The following is a 25,059-nucleotide window of genomic DNA, read 5'->3' on the forward strand; positions in this document are numbered from 1 at the left end:
CTCACTAATATATACAAGGCTGTGAGAAAGATAACATGATAACCTAGTTGAAAATACATGGCAAATTGCATATGCGTTAAACGTACATTCTTAATGTCTGCTCAGGACAGCCAGTCTCTGGGAAACTTCTAGCAATGGGCTGCAAGTCCTCAGTTTCTAGAATCCCCTGCGACACTGCATGAGTTAGGATGCTATCAACTCTAAGTAACAAGAATCTATACCCAAACTAGACTAAACTCTAAAGATGTTTACTTGTGCACATTACAGGGTGTCTAGCCATGGAAGCTGTAAACTGTAAGATAAAAGAGGTCTGCAGAGAATGGGGAACAGGAAGGGCCTGGAAAGTGTTGGGAAATGAACGTGTGATCAAGATGAGTGCTTACAATGATTTGCATTGTCTCTTGGAGCTCTTTAAATCTTAAGACGTATCCAGAATGCAGGATATAACTCATGAGCAAAAGGATGATCCGTTTTAAGACCTCTACAGTAGTGGTTCTCAACCTTGGCTGTACATGCAAATCATACAGGAAGGTTTTAAAGGATACTCTCGTCTGGGCCTGGTTCAAAAGCTTCTGATCTGATGGATCTGGGGTGAGACTCAGACACTGGTGTCTTTCAAAAGTTCCCCAGGTAATTCTTAAGTACTGACAGGGTTGAGAATAATTGCTCCAGCATATCATAAACCGAAGTGGTTGCCCTAAGCTTGGAGGTCTCCAGTTGCCAGCACTGGGGAGTTACTTAGGGATAGGAGTGATAGGACAGTGGTCCCTAATCTTTTTGGCACCAGGAACCGGTTTCAAGGAAGACAGTTTTTCCGCGGACCGGTGGGGGAGGGGAGCGGGGGAGCTGGGAATGGTTTCGGGATGATTCAAGTGCTTTCTATTTATTGTGCACTTTATTTCTATTATTATTACCTTGTAATATATAATGAAATAATTATACAACTCACCATAATGCTGACAGGAGGTGGAGCTCAGGTGGTAATGAGAGCAATGAGAAGCAGCTGTAAACACAGATGAATCTTCGCTCACTCACCCGCCATTCACCTCCTGCTGTGTGGCCAGGTTCCTAACAGGCTGCAGACCGGTACAGTCCGCAGCCCAGGGGTTGGGGACCCCTGTTATTGGAGAAGGTGGTACTAAAACAAACTGGGACTCATGCTTAGTCAGCCCAGAGCCTCTTCCCCTCCCTTTGATAACTACATCCTCAGAGCAAATTACACGCTCGACACACACACAAATACACACACGTTTGCTTTCCTCCCATGTGTAACTTTCTCCTTCAAGGTTACCTTAATTTAGCCTGAATGCCATCTGGTAAATGTGCTATAAATTGACAAGGGGTGGACTTCATAGTGTGATTTTTTTCCCCCTGGATCCACATTCCTTTAGGAAAGTGGTTCTTAAACTTTGGTGTGAATAAGAATCACGTGGAAGAATTTTTTAATGTAGATACCTGGGCATCACCTGTGAGGTTATGATTTAGTAGGTCTGGAGCCCAGGAATCTGCATTTTAACAATCTTCACAGGAGCTTGAGAAATCATTGGTCTACAACCACAATTTTAAGAAACTTCCTGAGGGACAGCCCTGATGAAAAATGGGAAATACTACCCACTTAGGGGATGCCCAAAGGGCTCAAGAAATTTGAACAGCTAAATCACCAAAGAAAACAGACAGATGACCAATAAACCCATGAAAAGATGCTCAAAATCATTAGTCATTATAGAAATGCAAATCAAAACCTCACTGAAATACTACTGGAAACTAGTAACTTGTGAAAATGGTTAAAATAAAAGAAACTGCAATTTTTCTGGGAGGGATGCACTATAGTTCAGCACTTGAGAAATCGGGTAGTTTCTTACAAAGTTAAATATACACTTAATCCAGTACTCTCACTCCTAGGTATTTGCCCAAATGAAATAAAAATTTCTTCTCACAGAAACCTATTCATGGACGTTTATAGTAGTTTTATTCATAACTACTAAACACTGGGAAAGAAAAACAAATGTCTTTCAACTGGTAAATGTATAAGCAGTCTGTAGCACAACCATAACATAGAACACCACTCAACAGTGTAAAGGAATGAACCATTGACACTAACACACAACAATACGGATGGATCCAGAAAGCATTTTTCCTAGTGAAAGGAGTCAGACAAAAGGCAACATATTGTATGATTCCATCTATTTGACATCCTGGAAAAGGCAAAACTAGTGACGGAAAGTAGATCAGTGGTTACCAGGGGCTGGGTATTGGGAAGGATTTGACTACCAAAGGGCATAAGGGGACTAGAGGGTTGAGGGAACTGTTCTGTGTCTTGATTATGGTACTGGTTGAACGACTGTATGCTGAATATAGAAGAGATGAATTTTATTATATGTAAGTTATACCTCATTAAAAAGAAAACTCAACACAGAGGGGAAAACCACCGAAGGATAAAAAGTGGCTTTATTCAAATTAAACTCATGATGTATTTGTCAGCCGAGCATGGTTTCTAGGTGTAGATGGGTCCAATTTCAGCAGCTCAGAAGGATGTTTAAATGTAGCAATAATGCCCAACTTATCTCTCTAGGGGCCCATAGTACTTCCATATGTGACTTAAAAATTCTCAGAGTAGCCTGCAAACTGGCATTCCATGCTTATAACTCAGGGTTAAAAGATGTTGGGCTGAGAACTTAAAGTAGGTATCTAGCCTTGCAGAAATGTGAATAACTCTGACCCTTCAACCTATTATTTTGGTGTTTTGAAATCACTTTCTGCATATTTGTGTGGTCCTGGAAGGCTGGTTTGGAGAACAAATACAGGGGTTTGCTAGTGGTGGGGTGGGGGGGTTAGGGAAGAGAGAAGTGAAGTGCTAAGAGATGAGGGACAAATTTGCTCCTTTTTTCAAGTGAATGTTTCTGAGGTGTGTGAAGCCATTTGCTTTTATAATCTATCTGCTAAGTTGTTCCTCCTCTAGGGAGTTTCTTCCATTTGCATGTTCCTTACGTTTTCTTAGAATTCCACCTTAAAACAAACTGAATGTACTTATGGCCAGTATCTCGGCGCTGAAAAGTTTTGCTTAAACGATGACACACTGCAGTTGGAGCCTGCTTGCTCGCCCACATCTGGAAGCCACATGTCAGCAGCAGCTGTATAAAACCAGCAGCCCAGCAGACATAGGGTGACATTTTTTGCCAGAAACCCAGACAGCATGGACCTCACTCTTCTGTGGGTGCTTCTGCCACTGGTCACCGTGACCTGGGGGCAGTATGAAGACTACGGGTACCCATATCAGCAGTACCAAGACTATAGTGATGATGGGTGGGTGAATCTGCACCGGCAGGGCTTCAGCTACCAGTGTCCCCATGGGCAGGTGGTGGTGGCCGTGAGGAGCATCTTCAACAAGAAGGAAGGTTCTGACAGACAGTGGAACTACGCCTGCATGCCCACACCTCAGAGCCTGGGGGAGCCTACAGAATGCTGGTGGGAGGAGATCAACAGGGCTGGAATGGAATGGTAAGAGCCAGCGGGCTGCACACGGCCGGTATTATCGCAGCATATCCCTCTCACTGGGGGATGCTTGGTGCTCAGGGAACAGCACTTACTAGAGACTGGGCAAGTTCTACCAGGAACCTTTCCATTGCATGTTCTGGGTGGGGCAGGGTCACTGCTGAGCAGACCGCATTACAGGGCAAAACCCCAGAATGGGGGGGTGTCCATGGCAGATGGACTCTTCTGTGGTTCTGTTCCTTCCAGAAGCAGCCCTACTCTCAGTTTGGTCCAGGACTAGTAGGGGTCTGCGAAACGTTTACCAGTTCGCCAAAAGTTAAGTACAGAAATTCAAAGTATTTACGGAACTTTATAGCAATTTAACATTATTGTGACATCCAAGTGACATTTTAGTTTGGTAGTAATTTATTTTGACTGTTTTACAAAAGTATTGGTACCCAATAGTTTGGGGAAAATAAACAATGGGACGTTCACCACAGACAGTTTGAGAAATATTGATACAGAGCAAACGAATGGGGAGAAGGGTCAAAGAAGCTTAGGCAAAGAGAAGTGAAATTAAATAGCTCTCTCCTGCCCCGATTAAATGTGCTCTCTCAGTTTTGAGTACCAAGGTCCTTCTCTCTGTCTGAATTTAAAATGGGTTTCATTGCTGGGAAATAGTTTACTAAAGTCTTTTGGGGAGAAGGACTGTTCTCTTCTGACTGGACTCTACCATGGTTAATGACATGGAAATGGTCTGAGCCTGTGTCTTCACTGTGGGGTGTGACTGTCTCACCCTAGTACTTGGTCAGAACCCATCCTAGGAGCTATGGTCTGTGAGGCCAGTTAATCACAGCAGTCAGGATGAAAGCAGGACCACTGGGTGGGTTGGAGGAATGGGTGGAAGCAGACCCTGTGGAAGGCTGGCCTGGGGAAGAGGAAGCCCAACTGGCAGGCTGCTGTTATGGTAACTGTAGAGAGAAGATTCTTTGAGGACTCCCAGCATGCATGGGGTGTAATGGGGGTTAGGGATGGTCAAGCACAAAACAAATCCAGCAGCACACAGAACAATGATGGGAGATCAAGAGGAAAAGACTGATGGGTGGAGGGGACCTCTCAGTAATAAAAACAGTGGCCGTTGATTGAGTGCTTACCCTGAGCAAGCACCACGCTGGGGGATTTCTATGCATTATCTCATTTAATGCTCAAAACAAATCTCTAAGTCATTTTATAGGTAGATAGAACGCAGTCTAGAGATCAGGGGTTTCCTCAGCTGGGAAGTGGTAGAGCAAGGATTTGGATTCAGTGAGTCTCAGCTCCAAAGTGTATGTGCTTAGCCCTGGTGATGGGTGAGACAGACTTGAGAGTCTGCTCCCTCTGCCCATTGTGGGCTCAGTCAGCACAGCCAGGGCCACAGGACTGGACTCAGGGCAGTTCTTCATCCTGAGGACGGAGGGCTCTGCAAATCACAGCAGAAGCCAGCCCTGGAGGGATTGGACCAGCTTGTTTACTACCATGACTGAGGAGGGGCTCAGCCAGCCTGTGGAAGGGATGGGAAGAGGGTCACACAGGCAGCTTCAGGTCAGGGGCCCCATTATTGGGCCTTTCTCATCCCCCTCACTGCCTCTAGTGAGCAGATTTAATTATCCAAACCCCCTTCTGACAGATGGTTGACTCCGAATCCAGCCTCTCACCTCAATGACTGACAGTCTCCAGTGGTTCCCTGTAGCCAGGCCAGTTGCCTGGCACAGAGCATGGGGATGCCCAAATTACAACTGTCTGTCTAGTCCTCCAACTTAGGGGGCTATTATGTGGGTGGGGCCCCTTTCTAATGTTCCCCTTGTAGAGCCACAGCAAAACACACTCAGATGATTTCTTAAGCCCCAAAGGAAGAGCCCTGGGCTCTGAATCAGGAGGCCTGGATTTAGATCCTGGTTCTAAAGACAACTTGCTGGGTGACCTTGAACCACGGGTTCAGCTCTCTAGGCTCCCACCACATTTGGAAAGTGAGCAGTCAGACTGCATGATCTCGCAAGGTTCCGTGGCTCCAGTTCTCTTTCCTCTGCTTGGCTCTGAAAAGACAGTTGGATTTTTCTTTCATTCTGTTGATTCTTGTGTTTACCCCTGCTAGGGAGAGAAGACAAATTATGTTTAGTTGCAAACTTGCCAGAGTGTGACTGGTTTGTCATTAACTCCCAAACTGTTTGAAGAAAAGTATGAGAGGGAGTAGAAATTATATGATTTTGTTTGACCAATGCAAGTCGAATGAGAAACTGACAGGCACGATCTCTCTTCCACCTTCTCTTCTTCCACATTTTTGAGTATGCAGAGTCAAGTGATATTTTTTTTCTTTCTCCCTTTCCACCCTCTGTTCTCTCATCTCCTCCTCCATTAATCACAGAGTAAAAAATGTACAAACATGAAAAACAGTAGGACTCAGCTGTCCCAAGACTGATCTCAATTATTCCAGAGGCATTTTTGTTGGATGATTATTGCTTTGAGTTTAGACTCCAGTCTCAGTGAAAAATCTGGAAGGAAAGAAATTGCTCATAAACTGGGGAGCAGTTATATCTTCCCGTTGGCTGCAGGGTCTTAATCTGTTCCGGAGGAAGAGTTGACAGTTTTGTGCAATTTGGCTGCCTTGTATAACTACATTAGCTTTCAGGCTTATTTTAAGAGCGGACGAGGAATCTTGAACACAGATGTGACAACAGTACATAGGGTCTGCTAAAGACACTTGCTAACTGGAGCACAGTCTTTAAAAAGTGCTTCCGTCATGGCTGAGTGACTTGTAACACTGCTGTTTTGCTAGGGTTTCTCTGTTGAAAATCACTTCTTCAGTTGGCAGATTCTGAAGTGTGCATGCTGGTCCCTCACTAACAACTGCTTGGAGGCTTTACCTGGGTTCCATGAGTGGCATTTTGCCATCTCAGAGCATGCCTCAGTTGTTCTTGGGGAGTATTCTCAAACCTGGGTTGACCCAGGCTGCAGGACATGTGGGTCCTGTGTGGAACAGGATGAAACTGGAATTTTGTAGTGAGGCTGAGCTGGAGTGTGGTGGAAGGGGCTCTGGTCTTAGAATCAGGAAACTTTGACTTGCAGCTCCTGTTTCTATCATCTCTGAGCTCTGTGGTCTTGGGCATTCAGTTTCTCATTCTGGAAAAAAAGAAAAGAGTGTGACACCCACCTCACAAGCTGTTAGAGGGTGTTACCATGATGCTTACAGGAGAAAGTGTAGGAGAACTCTAAAACAAATCTAAATCTAAAACAAATTCTTGGCACATCATGGACAGTCAATAGAGATTTTGTGTATCCGAAATTTGATGAGGCTAATTTGAGGCAAACCAGCTTTACATGGAGTCTGAATTCAGAAGAAGAGCATTCAGTATATTGACATCCACTTTTTCCCCAGGGCTTCAAAGAATTCCCAAGAAGATATTTCAAAATGGTAGCTTGTTTTAGAGCTAATTATTTGAATTTATGAATTTACCAAAGATAAGTCGCATGATAGAGAAGAGGAAACCATGTTACTTCCACAACATTCCAAAATCATGAGCTACTCCAAATTTTGGCAGTTTTATCCTTGGCTAAGGTACAAGCCCACATAAGAGCATATAATTCAGCCTGTTAGGCTGAAGTAGCCATAGATGAAGGTACTGCCTCAACAATATCAAAAGAAGTTGCAATAGCATACTCAGCACAACATTTGCCATTGTCACCTTTTAAATAAGAACTACTAGTGAACCATGAATAGTCAACATTACCCAAAGAATTTCCTACAGATCATTTACAAGGAGTCAGTAGGTGATCCATCAGTGTTAAGAAGTCAAGAGGAACTTCATCAGTGACAGAGGGGAGAAGAGTAGCAGAATTAAGATTATTACAACATAAAAGAGTGATGTGAGGAACAGCTAACAAAAGGACTTCTTATGAAGTGAGGCAGCTGAGAAATGTTGAGTGTGATGAGAATTTTCAGGAGAGCTTCTACTGAAATGGTGAAATGGTCCTGGACAAACCTCAACTCTAAGTCCTTAGGTTTTCTCACCAGTAAAATGAGAGCATTACAGGGACTAGTTAAGGGACAGTGAGGCCTTGAGCCTTGTAATCTTCTAAGATGGTTTTTATGTCTTGAAGGACTTCTTTACTTACAGGATGTTGATTAATTCTGGGAAGAGGTTTTAAGAGATCTATCTGAATCTTGATGGGAGGTGGGCTGTGACTTTTTCCAATATCAGCTGTAGATTTTGCCCATAAGGAGGGTGGTAGTTGATTCAATAGGGGTAGATGATCAGTGTTTCCAGAATAAACTCTGGTACCATCAAAAACAAAGCAAATAAAAGATGTCAAAGAGTCATTTAATTCACCTGGTTGGCTGCTTGGATAACTACTGTCAATTCTAGAATTGCTTTCTCCTTTGGGGAGAAAGAAAATTCTATATACTTCTCTAAGAAGTCTTGACCTAATAAATGGATGGGCAGAGAAACTAAGGAGAAAGGGGTATGTGTCTTTCAAAGGGCCTAAACAAAAGGGAATATGTCCAAGGACAGAAACCTCTTGAGGTTTATTAGAGATCCCTACTATTTGAATTGTTTTAGCGCTACAAGGCAAGGGGTGATTGACAGTAGAGGGGTTGAGTACCAGGAGTGTGACTCCAGTGTCAGTGAGGTCTGGAAGAGATTTATCTCCAATCTGGAGAAACGTTCTTCAAGTCAATTAAGAGGGAGGATTGGGAAGAGCTCCTATAGTTCCCAGGAGCTTAGTCACTGAGAACCGGGAGGATGTTGGAAAAGGCTGATTAGAGGGCTGAAGGCACCTAAAGCACTTAAATTTGTAGCAAATTTTTTTCCAATGTCCTGACTTTTTGCAATAATAGCAGAAACTCGGGGTGGGTGGGGGATCATTTAAGGGCCTTCACTTGCTGGAGTTGAAGGTTAAGAATTTTGTCAGTCTTCCTTTTAGGTGACTCAGTTAAAGTATGAGAGAGCTGGTTTATCAGATTAACTAAATCTGGAGTGGACAAATTTTCCTGTTCCGTCCTGGTCCTTTTTACCAGAAGGAAGATGTTCTGGGTCAGCCTATGACTAAACATAGAGTTACAAGCTACATGGGTGGAATCAACATCTGAAGAAAGACCAGAATTTGCTTTAAAAATAATATGAAATCTATTGTAATAGTCATAGACAGGTTCATCAGATTTTTGTGTGCAAGTCTGAATTTTGTTCCATTCAACAGTCTTTGGAAAAGCCCTAGGAATTCCTCAACAAAGTCACTTATTGATTGCCTGAGTCTGATCATAAAATAAGTTAGTGGGCTGGTCTTTCCTCTACTAACAGTTTTCATTCAATGCTGGGCGTGGTCTTCACCTACAAGCTTATGAACAAGCTGATGTTAAGTCTTAGAAACCAGGTTGATAAATCTGAATGACTATATTAATTCAGCAAATCTGTGAGGATCTCCAGTTACTTTGGGAGAATCTCTGACCTTGACTCACAGTTCAGTGTTAGTCTAGGAAATATAAGAAATTAAGGGTTTGTCCTCTGGATCCCCCAAAGGCTTAATTTTAAAGGGATAGGTTCTGATAAGTTCAGAGGAAAAGGGAGTGGGGAGAGTTTCAGAGAAAAGGGGAAGTCTGGCAAGAGAATTAGTATTGGGGAACTGGGGATGTAAGGGATGTGTAGGCAGGCAAAAAGAAGGGAAGGGGGAAGCTGGCACTGGAGGTGGGACCTGAGCAGGAGGAGGAGTGAGACAAGATGGTGCTGGAGATGGAGCCTGAGACAGAGAAGCCAAGGAAGAAGAGCCTGAGGCTTTGGAAGCCATGTTACCTTTCTTTAATTGTTTACCTTAGTTCATCTTAAAATCTTATTTTGCAAAGATCCAATTTTAGGCTGCTGATAATGTTTGGAAGCCTAAAAATACCAATCGAAATAGGCATTCCATTTAGTTTTGGAAATTTTAGAGCTATGGTTGTCCAATTTGGTTTTAAGAAAAGTACGTTTAGGAATTTCAAAAGTTCCTCATAATGGTCATTGCCATTCTAAATTGCTTTCGGTTAGGTCAGTCCAGTTTGGTTAGACATGCACATGAAGAAGGACCTTGGTTTTCAAACATAAAATGGGCCAGGATCCCTGTAGGGAAGGGGTACCCTCAAAATATTTAGATAACTGGGATCCTATTTCTCAGAGCTTTTTCTCTAGAGTAAAATAATTCTTTTCAAACAACTTAAGCAGCTCAAATAGCTCAAACAGCCTGCAGGCCTAATACCAGCCAGTTCTAAGGGAACAGTCTAGTCCTGGAAGAGCCAGGCAGGAAGCTGCTCAGCACAGTTCCAATAGAACAGCCCCTATTCCTGAAGGAATGGGCTGGTGGCTAGCCAGTTCAAGCTGGATAAGTCTGATTTCAAAAATCAGGCCGAAGTGCCAAATGAGTAGTCGCATACAGAACAAGGTCTTAACCAAAAAAGATGAAACCTTAAAACAGATCCCAAATAAAACCTGGAGAGCTTCAAAACGCAAAGAGGATGAAGCTCAGATCCAGGAGAAAGACTTGTCCTCAAACCCCAGGGTCAGTTAGAAAAGCAGTGAGCAACAATGAGCTCAATGTAGTACCACACCTGTTTGCTTACAAGCCTCAGAGTAATCGGGGGTCTTCACTGGACCCACATATGGAACAACAAAATGTTGACCTAAAACAAACAGACAGCCAGTTATAACTCCAGAAAAAAATGGGTTTATTTGGAGGAGCAAAGAATTGCAATTTAGGGTCTACAACTATAGTGAGGCATGCACAAGTCCCCCACAAAATGGAAAGGAGAAAACTCTTTTATAGAGGGGAAAAGGAAGTTGGGGGGGGCCTATATTAAACAAAGTTCATGGCTTTTCATTGGTTGCGTTATGACAATCTCTCATTGGCTGAGCTCTTGCCAGGCAAGAAGAGGAAATCTTTCTTCTTCTGTTGGGCTCTGCTATCTTTGAAGGGTATGAGAGCACCCCTTTCTGGTCTCCTGACTCTAATTGAGGTTTCTGCTTATTAATTTTTTACAGTAGGAACTCAGCTTTCCATAATCTGATTCTAACTGAGACCAAGGTTCTGTCTAGTACGGAGCAATCCGTCCTGATTCATTATTCTGATCATTCAGTACACACAGTGCTCACCTCTTCAGAGAAGTTTTCCCAGACCACCTCCTCTAAACCAACGTCTCTCACACTCTATTCCCCAAACTGCGTTACGTTTCCCGCAGTGCTCTTGTCATTACATGATTTGTATTTATAGTTTGTCCCCTTCAGATTATAAGCTTCATGAATGTAGGGACTTTGTCTCATTCACCATTGTATAGAATATTGCCCAGCACTAGAATAATGCTGGCACATAGTGGGCCCCACTAAATATGTAGCAAAAGACCAAATAAGACTAGTTAGTGCATCGAGCACCTCACAGTGCCCTAAACAAAGAAGCCTGAGATCTTCCTGCAAGGGAAACCATTTTTTATTTTATATTGGAGTATAGTTGATTTACAATATTGTGTTAGTCTCAGGTGTACAGCAAAGTGATTCAATTATACATATATCCATTCTTTTTCAAATTCTTTTCCTATATAGGTTATTACAGAATGCTGAGTAGAGTTCCTTGTGCTGTATAGTAAGTCCTTGTTGATTATTTTCTATATAGTAGTGTGTATATGTTAATCCCAAACTCCTAATTTATCCCTCCCCCCCAGTACATATATACAGGGGAACACTACTGAGTCATAAAAAAGAATAAAATAATGCCATTTGCAGCAACATGGATGGACCTAGAGATTATCATACTAAGTGAAATAAGTCAGACAGAGAAAGACAAATATCATATGATATCACTGATATGTGGAATCTAATGATACAAATGAATTTATTTACAAACAGACAGACTCACAGACTTCAGAAACAAACTTATGCTTACATTTTTGATTCTCAATATTCCAGTGTCTATAATATGGGGCTCAATTTTATTGTACACAACTCATTTTGGCTTCTTGCATTCACCACCATGCAGGATGATCTTTTTTGACTTCCTAAAGTTCTCTAAACCATGTGCAGAGGATGGCTGACACACTTGTTAGCTCAGGATAAATTCTTTATTAGGTTTCCATTATCCCACAAATCTTAATGTCCCAATATGTTTTTAAAAATACAATAGCAAAACTTTTTATTGCAAAAGCCATACGGGCTAAATGCTACATGGTATCCTGGTTTGGATCCTGTAACAGAAAAAGTGCATTAATGGAAAACCTGGTAAAACCTAAATGAAGTCTGGAGTTTAGTGATGTACAATGTTAATTTCTTAGTATTCATAAAGGCACCAGAGTGATGAAAGATAACTTTAGGGTAATCTAGGTGAAGGGCATACATGAATCCTATGTATTATCTTTACAAATCTTCTGTATCTCAAAAATTATTTCAGAATTAAAAGATTAAAAAATAAGGAGGCAGGCTGGTAGAGTACATATTGGGAGTTTAAAAGGCAGAGTGTAACAGAATCACAAAATCTCAGCACTGGGAGGGATCTCATGTAACATCCAGAACAACCTCCCTGCATCATAGATTAGGAATTAAAGCCAAGAGTGAAGCAATTGAAAAAGCAGCGAAACAAGTACATTAAGTATAAGTGCTATTATCTTAATCCTAATTGATATGGTGCTTTATAGTTTATAAAGTATTCCTCAGTCATACATTCATTTGCTTATTCATTCACTACCAAATGTTTATGATCACAAACTTTGCCAGACTCCAAGATTATGAAGATAAATAACATACAGTCTATGCCCTTGTGCTACTCATGATCTAATCGTATTTGATCTTCACAATAATACTGCAAGGCAGCATTACTATTTCCCCCATTTTATACATGAAGGAACGCGGTTCAGAAGCATTAGGAGACTCGCCTGCTCATAGCTAGTGCAGAGGTGGAACCCAAGCCACAGTGCTGATGCCACAGTGCTGCCGGTGAATATTAAATGTTGGTGGTATTTTTGGTCTTGAATAAAGTTGTAGTCAGTTCTGGGCTAAAGAAGATATCACACCTATGTAAGATTGACCTCTGAGGGAAACAAGGTTGAGTGTGGGAGAATAGAGTTATAGCAGATCTAGGATTCTTGCCAACTTTCCATCTTGGTCACTGTCCTGAGATCTAGGAATCAATTGTCTGAGGGAACTTGGGCTTTGCAAAATGGCTCTTGGCTGTGCTCATAGGATGGTAAACGTTCACTTCTCCCAGTAGGGGATTTGCTTCTGTCTGCATACTTGTCAGATATAATATTCCTAATGAATAAGAGATTTCCACAGAATTAGGATACCTTTCTCTCTCCTCTCTCTCTGTGTGTATGTGTGTGTTTCTTCGAGGTATCTTGAAGTAATTGAAAGAATATGGACTTTGGAGACAAACAGAATAGTTCTCAAAATGCAGCCCCACTACTGACTTTAGGCAAGTCATGTCAACTTTCTAAGCCTCAGCTTCTACTTCTACAAAGACAATGCCCCAGAATTGTTGTGAGAATTAAATGAGATAATATATATGTATTATTGGCTGTGTGTCCTTTGGGGAATTACTTAACCTCTCTAAACCTGAGTTTCCTTATCCATCAAATGGTGGTAGTGGTGGGGAACTGATTATCCAAGCCCATTTCACGGGATTGTTTTGATGATTAAAATAAATAATGCAGGTATCGTGCTTAACACAATGGCTGGCACATGGTAAGTCCTATATAAGAGTTATTTATCCTTACTATAATGACTACTCTCTGGAAACTGAAACTCAGAGATAAATGTCACACAGTTGGTAAATTATAAAGCTGGAGTTGAAATATACAAATTGCTAGGTTACAAAGACCACTGATAGGTAACATTTCGTTTTGGGAACATATAATTCAGTATACATATTAAGTGTACAATATGAATGTCAAATATTTTTCACATTTCAGATAACACAGCGGTAGTATTAGATCGCTTGGTTAACAAATATTGTAAATAATTGACTTCAGGAGCTCCTGTGGTTAATTAAGCCTGAAATCCCTGCGTGACCTGGAATTGTGCTCAGGCCAAAAGTGATCTCAGGACATAAATACATCTCATAATATAACCTGGATCTTCTCAGAGGCCTTTGGGTTAGCCTCTACTGCTTGTATTTTTCTAAAACAGGGCAGGAGTTTGTGTTTTGGGAAGAATTTCTATGTCTCCCTTGTCCTGTCCTATGGCTTTCTATCCAGAGAAGCTGTTCAGCAGTTCATTTCTGATTCACCACCTTGAAACCTGCTATATACTAGCAGAATTAAAACCCGACATGGAGAAGATAGCAGAACTCTTACCCAGATGTGGGCAGGAAGAGAGCAGACAGCATATAACTCAGCATTATTTAAAGAGACTGTTCATATCCCCATCATTGTGGCAGGGGGACCAGTAATCAGTGGTACAGTGTTTACCTTCAAAACCCCAGCACTATCCCACGATGAGATGGTTCAGAGATAGTACATGTTAGGTGAAATGTGTGATTGTGACATCAGTGTATCATGAGGAAGAAAAATCAGCAAGAGTTACAATTGTCAAGAAAGGAAGATTTCTTGGAGCAGGTGAGCTTCAAATTATGTTTTATCATCTACTTTCTGAGGCTAATCTTACTGCCCCACTGGAAGGGTTCAACCTTGATAATTCCTAATGTAGGCTCCAACAGAAAGTGTTTTGTGGAGACTAGAATGTAGCTTCTCTTTCCATTTAATTGCAAATATTTATGATAATAGTAATAATAACAACTACTACCTTTCCTGCCTTCCTGCCTTTTTTTTTTAAAACATCTTTATTGGAGTATAATTGCTTTACACTGTTGTGTTAGTTTCTGCTGTATAACAAAGTGAACCAGCTATATGTATACATATACCCAATATCCCCTCCCTCTTGTATCTCCCTCCCACCATTCCTATCCCACCCCTCTAGGTAGTCACAAAGCACTGAGCTGATCTCCTTGTGCTATGATAGCTTCCCACTGGCTATCTATTTTACATTTTGTAGTGTATATACGTCCATGCCACTCTCTCACTTTGTCCCAGCTTACCATCCCCCTCCCCGTGTCCTCAAGTCCATTTTCTACATCGAATCTTTATTCCTGTCCTGCCCCTAGGTTCATCAGAACCAATTTTTTAAAGATTCCATATATATGTGTTAGCATACAGTATTTCTTTTCTCTTTCTGACTTACTTCACTCTGTATGACAGGCTCCATCCACCTCACTACAAATAACTCAATTTCGGTTCTTTTTATGGCCGAGTAATATTTCTTTGTATATATGTGCCACATCATCTTTATCCATTCATCTGTCGATGGACACTAAGGTTGGGTCCATGTCCTGGCTATTGTAAATAGTGCTAAAATGAACATTGTGGTACATGACTCTTTTTGAATTATGGTTTTCTCAGGGTATATGCCCACTAGTGGAATTTCTGGGCCAAAGAGTAGTTCTATTTTTAGTTTTTTAAGGAAACTCCATACTGTTCTCCATAGTGGCTGTACCAACTTACATTCCCACCAACAGTGCAAGAGGGTTGCCTTTTCTCCACACCCTCTCCAGCATTTATTGTTTGTAGGTTTTTTGATCATGGCCATTCTGACCACTGTGAGGTGATACCTCATTGTAGTTTTGATTTGAATTTCTCTAATGATTAGTGATGTTGAACACTTTCATGTGTTTGTTGGCTACCTTTATATCTTCTTTGGAGAAATGTCTATTTAGGTCTTCTGGCCATTTTTGGATTGGGTTGTTTGTTTTTGTGATATTGAGCTGCATGAGCTGCTTGTAAATTTTGGAGAAAAATCCTTTGTCGGTTGCTTCCTTTGCAAATATTTTCTCCCATTCTGAGGGTTGCCTTTTTGTCTTGTTTATGGTTTCCTTTGCTGTGCACAAGCTTTTAACTTTCATGAGGTCCCATTTGTTTATTTTTGTTTTTATTTCCATTTCCCTAGGAGGTGGGTCAAAAAGGATCTTGCTGTGATGTATGTCATAGAGTGTTCTGCCTATGTTTTCCTCTAAGAGTTTTATAGTGTCTGGCCTTATATTTAGGACTTTAATCCATTTTGAGTTTATTTTTGTGTATGGTGTTAGGAAGTGTTCTAATTTCATTCTTTTACATGTAGCTGTCCAGTTTTCCCAGCATCACGTATTGAAGAGGCTGTCATTTCTCCATTGTATATTCTTGCCTCCTTTATCAAAGATAAGGTGACCATATGTGCGTGGGTTTATCTCTGGGCTTTCTATCCTGTTCCATTGATCTATATTTCTGTTTTTGTGCCAGTACCATACTATCTTGATTACTGTAGCTTTGTAGTATAGTCTGAAGTCAGGGAACCTGATTCTTCCAGCTGCATTTTTCTTTCTCAAGATTGCTTTGGCTATCCAGGGTCTTTTGTGTCTCCATACAAATTTTAACATTTTTTGTTCTAGTTCTGTAAAAAATGCCATTGGTAATTTGATAGGGATTGCATTGAATCTGTAGATGGCTTTGGGTAGTATAGTCATTTTCACAATATTGATTCTTCCAATCCAAGGACATGGTATATCACTCCATCTGTTTGTATCATCTTTAATTTCTTTCATCAGTGTCTTATAGTTTTCTGCATACAGGTCTTTTGTCTCCTTAGGTAGGTTTATTCCTAGGTATTTTATTCTTTTTGTTGCAATAGTAAATGGGAGTGTTTCCTTAATTTCTCTTTCACATTTTTCAACATTAGTGTATAGGAATATAAGAGATTTCTGTGCATTAATTTTGTATCATGCTACTTTACCAAATTCATTGATTAGCTCTAGTAGTTTTCTGGTAGCATCTTTAGGATTATCTATGTATAGTATCATGTCATATGCAAACAGTGACAGCTTTACTTTGTCTTTTCTGATTTTGATTCCTTTTATTTCTTTTTCTTCTCTGATTGCTGTGGCTAAAACTTCCAAAATCATGTGGAATAATAGTGGGGAGAGTGGGCAACTTTGTCTTGTTCCTGATCTTAGAGAAAATGGTTTCAGTTTTTCACCATTGAGAATGATGTTGGCTGTGGGTTTGTCATATATGGCCTTTATTACATTGAGGTAGGTTCCCTCTCTGCCTCCTATCTAGAGAGTTTTTATCATAAATGGGTGTTGAATTTTGTTGAAAGCTTTTTCTGCATCTATTGAGATTATCATATGGTTTTTACCTTTCAGTTTGTTAATATGGTTTATCACATTGTTGATTTGCATATATTGAAGAATCCTTGCATTCCTGGGATAAATCCCACTTGATCATTGTGTATGATCCTGTTAATGTACTATTGGATTCTGTTTGCTAGTATTTTGTTGAGGATTATCGCATCTATGTTCATCAATGATATTGGCCTGTAGTTTTCTTTTATTGTGACAACTTTGTCTGGTTTTGGTATCCGGGTGATGGTGGCCTCATAGAATGAGTTTGGGAGTCTTCCTCCCTCCTCTATATTTTGGAAGAGTTTGAGAAGGATAGGTGTTAGCTTTTCTCTAAATGTCTGATAGAATCACCTGTGAAGCCAGCTGGTCCCGGGCTTTTGTTTGTTGGAAGATTTTTAATCACAGTTTCAATTTCAGTGCTTGTGATTTGTCTGTTTATATTTTCTAGCTCTTCCTGGTTCAGTTTCAGAATATGCTTTTCTAAGAATTTGTCCATTTCTTCCAGGTTGTCTGTTTTATTAGCATATAGTTGCATTTACTAATCTCTCATGATCCTTTCTATTTCTGCAGTGTCAGTTGTTACTTCTTTTTCATTTCTAAATCTATTGATTTGAGTCTCCTCCCTCTTTTCATGATGTGTCTGGCTAATGGTTTATCAATTTTGTTTATCTTCTCAAAGAACCAGCTTTTAGTTTTATTGATCTTTGCTATTGCTTCCTTCATTTAGTTTTCATTTATTTCTTATCTGATCTTTATGATTTCTTTACTTCTGCTAACTTTGGGGGGTTCTTTGCTCTTCCTTCTCTAATTGCTTTAGGTGAAAGGTTACATTGTTTATTTGAGATTTTTATTGTTTCTTGAGGTAGGATTGTATTGCTACAAACTTCCCGCTTAGAACTGCTTTTGCTGCATCCCATAGGTTTTGGGTTGCCGTGTTTTCATTGTCATTTGTTTCTAAGTATTTTTTTATTTCCTCTTTCCTTTATTCAGTGATTTCTTGGTTATTTAGTATTGTATTTTTTAGCTTATATCTGTTTGTATTTTTTAACATTTTTTTCCCTGTAATTGATATCTAGTCTCATAGCATTGTGGTCAGAAAAAATGCTTGATACAATTTCAGTTTTCTTACATTTACTGAGGCTTGATTTGTGACCCAATATATGATCTATCCTGGAGAATGTTCCATGAGCACTTGAGAAGAAAGTGTATTCTGTTGTTTCTGGATGGAATATCCTATAAATATTAATTAAGTTCATCTTGTTTAATGTGTGATTTAAAGCATGTGTTTCCATATTTATTTTCATTTTGGATGATCTGTCCATTTGTGAAAGTGGGGTGTTAAAGTCCCCTACTATTATTGTGTTACTGTTGATTTCCCCTTTTACGGCTGTTAGCATTTGCCTTATGCATTGAGATGCCCCTATATTGGGTGCATAAATATTTACAATTTTTATATCTTCTTCTTGGATTGATCCCTTGATCATTATGTAGAGTCCTTCTTTGTCTCTTGTAATAGTCTTTTTTTTAAAGTCTATTTTGTCTGATATGAGAATTGCTACTCCAGCTTACTTTCGATTTCCATTTGCATGGAATATCTTTTTCCATCCCATCACTTTCAGTCTGTATGTGTCCCTAGGTCTGAAGTGGGTCTCTTGTAAACAGCATATATATAGGTCTTATTTTTGTATCCATTCAGCCAGTCTATGTCTTTTTGTTGGAGTATTTAATCCATTTACATTTAAGGTAATTATCAATATGTATGTTCCTATTACCATTTTCTTAATTGTTTTAGGTTTGTTTTTGTAGGTCTGTTCCTTCTCTTGTGTTTCCTGCCTAGAGAAGTTCCTTTAGCATTTGTTGTAAAGCTGGTTTGATGGTGCTGAATTCTCTTAGCTTTTGCTTGTCTCTAAACGTTTTATTTTCTCTGTTGAATCTGAATGATATACTTGCTGGGTAGAGTAATCTTGGTTGTAAGTATTTCCCTTTCATCACTTTAAATATGTCCTGCCAGTCCCTTCTGGCTTGCAGAGTTTCTGCTGAAAAGTCAGCTGTTAACCTTATGGGGATTCCCCTGTATGTTATTTGTTTCTTTTCCCTTGCTGCCTTTACTATTTTTTCTTTGTATTTAATTTTTGATAGTTTGATTTTATGTGTCTTGGCATGTTTCTTCTTGGATTTATCCTGTATGGGAACTCTCTGTGCTTCCTGGACTTGGGTGACTATTTCCTTTCCCATGTTAGGGAAGTTTTCAACTATGATCTCTTCAAATATTTTCTCAGACACTTTCTTTTTCTCTTCTTCTTCTGGGACCCCTATAATTTGAATGTTGGTGTGTTTAATATTGTCCCCAAGGTCTCTGAGACTGTCCTTAATTCTTTTCATTCTTTTTTCTTTATTCTGCTCTGCAGTAGTTATTTCCACTATTTTATCTTCCAGGTCCCTTATCCATTGATCTGCCTCAGTTATTCTGCTATTGATTCCTTCTAGAGATTTTTAAATTTCATTTGTTGTGTTGTTCATCATTGTTTGTTTGCTCTTTAGTTCTTCTAGGTCCTTGTTAAATGAGTCTTGTATTTTCTCCATTCTATTTCCACGATTTTGGAGCATCTTTACTATCATTACTGTGAATTCTTTTTCAGGTAGACTGCCTATTTCCTCTTCATTTATTTGGTCTGGTGGATTTTTATCTTGCTCCTTCATCTGCTGCATATTTCTCTTTCTTCTCATTTTGTTTAACCTAATGTATTTGGGGTCTCCTTTTCACAGGCTGTAGGTTCATAGTTCCTGTTGTTTTTGGTGTCTGCCCCTAGTGGGCAAGGTTGGTTCAGTAGGTTGTGTAGGCTTGTTGGTGGAGGGGACTGGTGCCTGTGTTCTTGTGGATGAGGCTGGATCTTGTCTTTCTCGTGGGCAAGACTGTGTCTTGTGGTGTGTTTTGGGGAGTCTGTGACCTTATTGTGATTTTAGGCAGCCTCTGTGCTAATGGGTGGGGTTGTGCTTCCGTCTTGCTAATTGTTTGGCATTGGGCTTCCAGCACTGGAGTTTGCTTGCTGTTGGGTGGAGCTCAGTCTTAACATTCAGATGGGGATCTCTGGGAGAGCTCCTTTCCTGCCCTTTCATAATAAACTTTGTGCTATGCTCTGGGGTAGACACTTAACATATAGCTTCTCTTTAATCTTCATGTAATACTATCAGGGTAGAAATTGTCGTCTCCATTTTGTGTAAGTAGGTATAAATGTCAGCAGAAAGGACAAGATGAGGAATGGAGTCATTCTGTTGGGGCTTAAGAGAGAAATCCAGAACTTTTAAAGCTCCTTTAAGTAGGCAAACGTGCTCCCAAATTGGTTTGCTTCTGCCACTTGCCATTTCACTGCCCCACCATCCCAAGCCAGTTTCTTGTTTCTCTTTTCTCTCTTTACTACAAATCTACTTCTTCTCTCCAATATCTGTATTGTTGTGGTGTCTCTTATTAGCACAGTTGTCTGGAAAGGATTGCAGACCAAGTACAGCACCTGACATAGAGTAGGTTCTAATGACTATTTGTTGAAAAACTTAACAAACATTCTGAAACTCTGTGACCCATGTTATAAATGTCTGATAGCAACTCAAAGGATTATTCTGGGGAAAATAGAATTTACAGGAGTCAAACTTTACTCTAAAAGAATGAGTCTCCCTTGGTGGAATTTAAACCCTCATCAAGCTGGGTTGGGAGAGAAACACTGGGGAGTAAGAGCTTTGCCACATGGTCTCCCGGTCACATGGAGTGGCTACCAGCCTGGATGATGATCAAAGCTGCTCTTATTTCATATTTGCCGTGGAGCTGAAGACTGGATAGCAGTCCTGGAAACACGTCTGTATGTTTATAGAGCTGGAAGAAAGCTACCAGCACAACCAGCCCACCCATTTGATGGGACTGTAAAAGCTCTTAACCAAGATAGTGCTGCTTTCCTTTACCCTGTTCTCCACTCAACCCAATGCCAACCCCAACTTGCTAAGAGTTTGGACTTTCTTTGAGTTGGGACTGAGACCAGCAGAGACTGGAAGGAGAGACTAAAACTTCACAGAGGAGTTCACCAGCAAAACCAGATATGTGCACACCTTCCAGTCCTGGCCTCCATCATTGGGCCTGACCAACAGCCCTGGACCCAATGAAGAACACAAAAAAACAGTGAGAAAGCCTGGCCGGAGGTTGGACCAGAAGCAGAATGACAATCCTGGAGCAGCAGTTCGTGCTCCCTGAAAGTTCATGACCAGGAGCTTTGGCCTCAGAAAAATCTGAGTTTGGATCCTGGATCTTCCTGTTTCTATCTTCGCCAAGATTTTTGCAGGCATCATTTTATTTCATCCTCACAGTGACTTAGATGAGGCTCCACACAGCATGTGAAGGTCAGGGCTAGGACCAGAACTCATGCTGCTGATTCCTCAACAAGGGCTCTTTCCCCTGCATCCTATCACTTCCATGTTTTGTTATTGTGGACACAGGAGAAAGTTTTGTCTTTGCTTTTAGGGTGAAGGCCCTGAGAGAAACCACTTTCAGAAAGACCACTTTCTCAGAAAAGGTCCATGACTATTGTCAGAGGAGGAGTAACTGCCTGCTGATTTTCCTTCTAGAAAGTTTCTAGTGTCAGGTGGAGCACAGCTAACAGTGCTCCAGTTTGTGAAACTGAGCCTCCAGGCTTCAAAGAGATGATAAGAAAGAAAATATGGCTTTTCAAATGGAGAGGAGAGAGTCCTGAATGAGGGCACCCCAGGGTCCTGAGACTCTGAGGGAATGTTCTCAGGGAGTCTGTGCCTAGGGCTCAGCTGGGGTCCTGTCACTGTACACCAGGAAAGCTACAGTCTTGGGCTCAAACTCTTTTCTGTGGACCATTCAGGAGCAACAACCGAGTGCTGGGAAGTAAAGCAGATCCTCAAGAATGTCTTTTCACCATCAACCATTTTTAAAAATTGAATCTGGGGCTTCCCTGGTGGCACAGTGGTTGCGAGTCTGCCTGCCGATGCAGGGTACACGGGTTCGTGCCCTGGTCCGGGAAGATCCCACATGCCGCGGAGCGGCTGGGCCCGTGAGTCATGGCCGCTGAGCCTGCGCGTCCGGAGCCTGTGCTCCGCGACGGGAGAGGCCACAACAGTGAGAGGCCCGCGTACCGCAAAAAAAAAAAAAAAAAAAAAAAAAAAAAAAAAAAAAAGCATCTTGATTAGTTGCTAATAAAACTCTTTAAAAAAAAATTGAATCTGAATCACTTTAATGATTCAAGTTTTCTCCAACTTCCCCCGCCGCTCCCATTGACAGGCTGCCCTCATTCCCTTTCTCACCTGCCTGGTTCCTGTGTTTGCAATCCTGCAGTTTGTGGCCAAATGTTTAACTGAGTCTTATTAAATAAGGTACTTTTTAAAAAGGTGATTGAAAGGGAGAGAAATGCCTAAAGCTATATTCATTTTTCACCCTCGTCCTGGAGTAGGCTTTGTTCCTGAAAGAGAAGGTGGAAGTGGGAAGATGGATGGCTCAACGTGAGTTCCTGAGAACTACTTGGAGGGAGTTTCAGGGCCCTTCCTGGATTTGAATGACAGGCTTTTAAAAGTCCATTCTGCCTCTGATAATGGAAGATGCCCTCATCATTCATTTGTTCATCATTCTTCCATCAAACATTTGCTAGACCCCACTGTCAGGCACTGTGGGGAATTCAAATTGAAGATTAAGTGATCTTTCTCCTTCAAGGACTTTACCATCTATTGGGGGCAATAAGTCATACTCAAATATCTATGCTGCAAAGTGGGTGTGTCAGTGACTAAGACAGTTGACTGCTGTGAGCTTTGTTTTAGGGAAACAGCAGCTCAAGGAACACATATGAGTCCACCAGCTTTCCACTGATGGAGACTGGGAAGCCAAGGGCAGATTTCACAGAGTATACTCACAAGTGCCGTGTGGACTAAATGAAAGTATGATGACAATAGTAAGTAATTTATTAATCATTAATAGACACTATCCCCAGAGTTGTATATACATTGCCTTATTTGGTCTTCACAATAACTTTAATAAGTACATACTGTTATTATGCCCATTTTACAGCTGAGGAAACTGAGACCATTAGAGGGTCTGAAGCCTGTCAAAGGTGACAGTCAGAAGTGGTTGGAGCACCAGTCCAGCAACATAGCCTATGCTCTTAACCACCCTGCTATACTGCTCCCACGTGAGTGTGAAAATGTACCCTTACAAAAATCCAATTCTAGAAGGAATCATTTCATTGTGTTGGCCTCATGTACTGCCAAACTCCAGTGCAGGCTCACTCTACTAAAATGTGAGTGCAATGGGACAGAAGCTGGGGGAGGTGAGCTCTCTTTGGTTGTCTAACTTTCATCATATGTTCTTAGGCCCTGGGACTGTAGTGTCCAAATAATCTTCACAGGGCAGTGTTATCTGAGGTGGTGTGTGAAAGAGTGACACACACACTTCCCATAAGGACTATGGGGTCAGCTGCCTGGCTGGCAGCCGGCGGAGAATTCATGGAACTTGGATAGCCTTCAGAACTGGTACCCCGTGAAACCATTCAGCTTATCTTGCTACATTTATTTTTGCTTATGGGAACTCACCACCCTGGGAATGCTATCCCCGTGATAGTCTGAGTGCACAGGACAAACCAAGACAATGGAACAACAGCTCCAGGGAAACCACAGCCTGGCTCAGTTCTGAAAGGGCTCTTTTAGAGGAAGGCAGAATTTTAGTGATGGTAAGGAGGAAGCTCACAGAGAGCACCAGTTTGCTGCACCGTCTCTCTTTGGACACATATGAGCTTTGTTTACAACTCTTAGAGCTTTCTGTTGAAGTTGGCTTTCACTCGCATTGCTAGGATTAGGATAGAACAAGACCATGCTGGAAGATCAGCCCCCAAGGCTACCCTTCAGACCTTGGTTGTCCATTCCAAGTGCGTGGCTTCCTGATACATACCAGGTGTTTTCCAAGGCGGTAATACTCCTGATGAGATGTGAGTACTGGTAGAGCAAAGAAGACTAGATCATCAAAGGGCACAGGTCTCAATTTACGTCATAAATTGCACTATTGATCTCCTACAGTTGAGCTTTCTAAGGTCTTTCAGAACTTCTTACACGTCCTGGGAACCTGGAATTCAAGCCAGTTTGTATGGTGACCGAGTACCAAGCCCATCTCTCAATTCTTCTTTCCACACAGAAGCACTGTGATTGAAACAGAATAGTGAGGGAGTACAAGTTTGTTGAATGAATGAATGGATAAATAAACACATGTCTGAATATATATAAGCATAAATGAATAAATGAATAATAAATGATGAAAAGTACAGATGCTTTCTGACCAGACATGAAATATATTTAATATCTAGTTTTGTCAGACCCAGAAGATCATTTCCAATAATTAAAAAGAATGAAATGAAATCCAGTCACTGATGGTTTTATAGTTTGTGTGTCAGCAAGGTCCCTCTCACCTATCAGCATCAGGTACTTATTCTTACTTTACCTATTATATTTTCTGGAAACTTACCTTTCCTTGAAAAGCAGGGTTGTATTCCAGCAGCTGTCAGGTTGTGACACAGAGACAACTGCCTTCTCTGCTTACTCATAAGAGGGAACATGATCAATGGCCAGGTGGGTAAGAATACAAAGAAGCAGAGGTAGCTAAAGACCTCCTTTGGAAGGTTTTATGAAAGCTCTCACTCTGCGCAAGGTGGGAGCCCACTGCGGCCAGGTAGAGAACAGCAACCTCATCAACACAGCAAAAGGAGCAAGCCTTAAGGCACCAGTGGGATATGGGGAAGGAGTGGGAGAAAGTGGAACAGGACATGGAACAAAGGGAGAAATGATTACACTATTCTAAGCCAACGCTTAGCTAGCAAGGTGCTGTGAAGATGAAACAGGCTGATTCCTAGACCAATAGCAGCCCAGATAGAATGAAACAGTGAAAATTCATGTGACTGCAGGGAGGGTCTGTAGACTAGAAGAATTAGAACTGAGCAGCTTAGACAGGAAAGGGACCCTTAGAGGATGTTTGAGGAGTTCAGGTGGCCCGTCACCACTCTGTAAGGACTGCCTCCATATGCCAGGACCCACAGTGGGCACTGGGGATAGAATTTTGACCAAACGCTCCCTGACCATGTAGAGCTTGACGTCTAGTGGGCAATAGAAAGATTCCCGGATACGTTGTGAAAACTTGGGGTTGTGGTCCCAGCTCCCCACAGCTTGTACTGGGTCACCCTGTACAAATCGCTGTGCCCATCTGGGCTTTGCCTGCTGAGTATCCTTGTGCTCCGTCTCCAGGCTTATGCTTCTAAGAAGGTCTTGTGAAAGCTTCTCTTTGTATTCTTTTTATTTTAATGCAAGTAATGTGAATTACATTATCTTTTATTTTAAATGGCATGAACAATATAATATTGC

At 41.2% G+C, this 25,059-nt stretch overlaps 1 protein-coding gene across 1 annotated transcript in view; it reads left to right on the forward strand.

Moving 5' to 3' along the window:
- Window positions 1-3,155: 3,155 nt before the first annotated feature.
- The window catches only part of DPT (dermatopontin), a 38,433-nt gene continuing 16,529 nt past the window's right edge, over window positions 3,156-25,059 (forward strand). The window contains exon 1 of the mRNA XM_019918730.2: window positions 3,156-3,498. Within this exon, the coding sequence (XP_019774289.1) occupies window positions 3,194-3,498 (305 nt within the window). The 5' untranslated portion in view covers window positions 3,156-3,193. The remainder of the gene's footprint in view (window positions 3,499-25,059) is intronic.

Source organism: Tursiops truncatus, chromosome 1 (assembly GCF_011762595.2).
Source record: "Tursiops truncatus isolate mTurTru1 chromosome 1, mTurTru1.mat.Y, whole genome shotgun sequence".
Classification (NCBI taxonomy): domain Eukaryota; kingdom Metazoa; phylum Chordata; class Mammalia; order Artiodactyla; family Delphinidae; genus Tursiops; species Tursiops truncatus.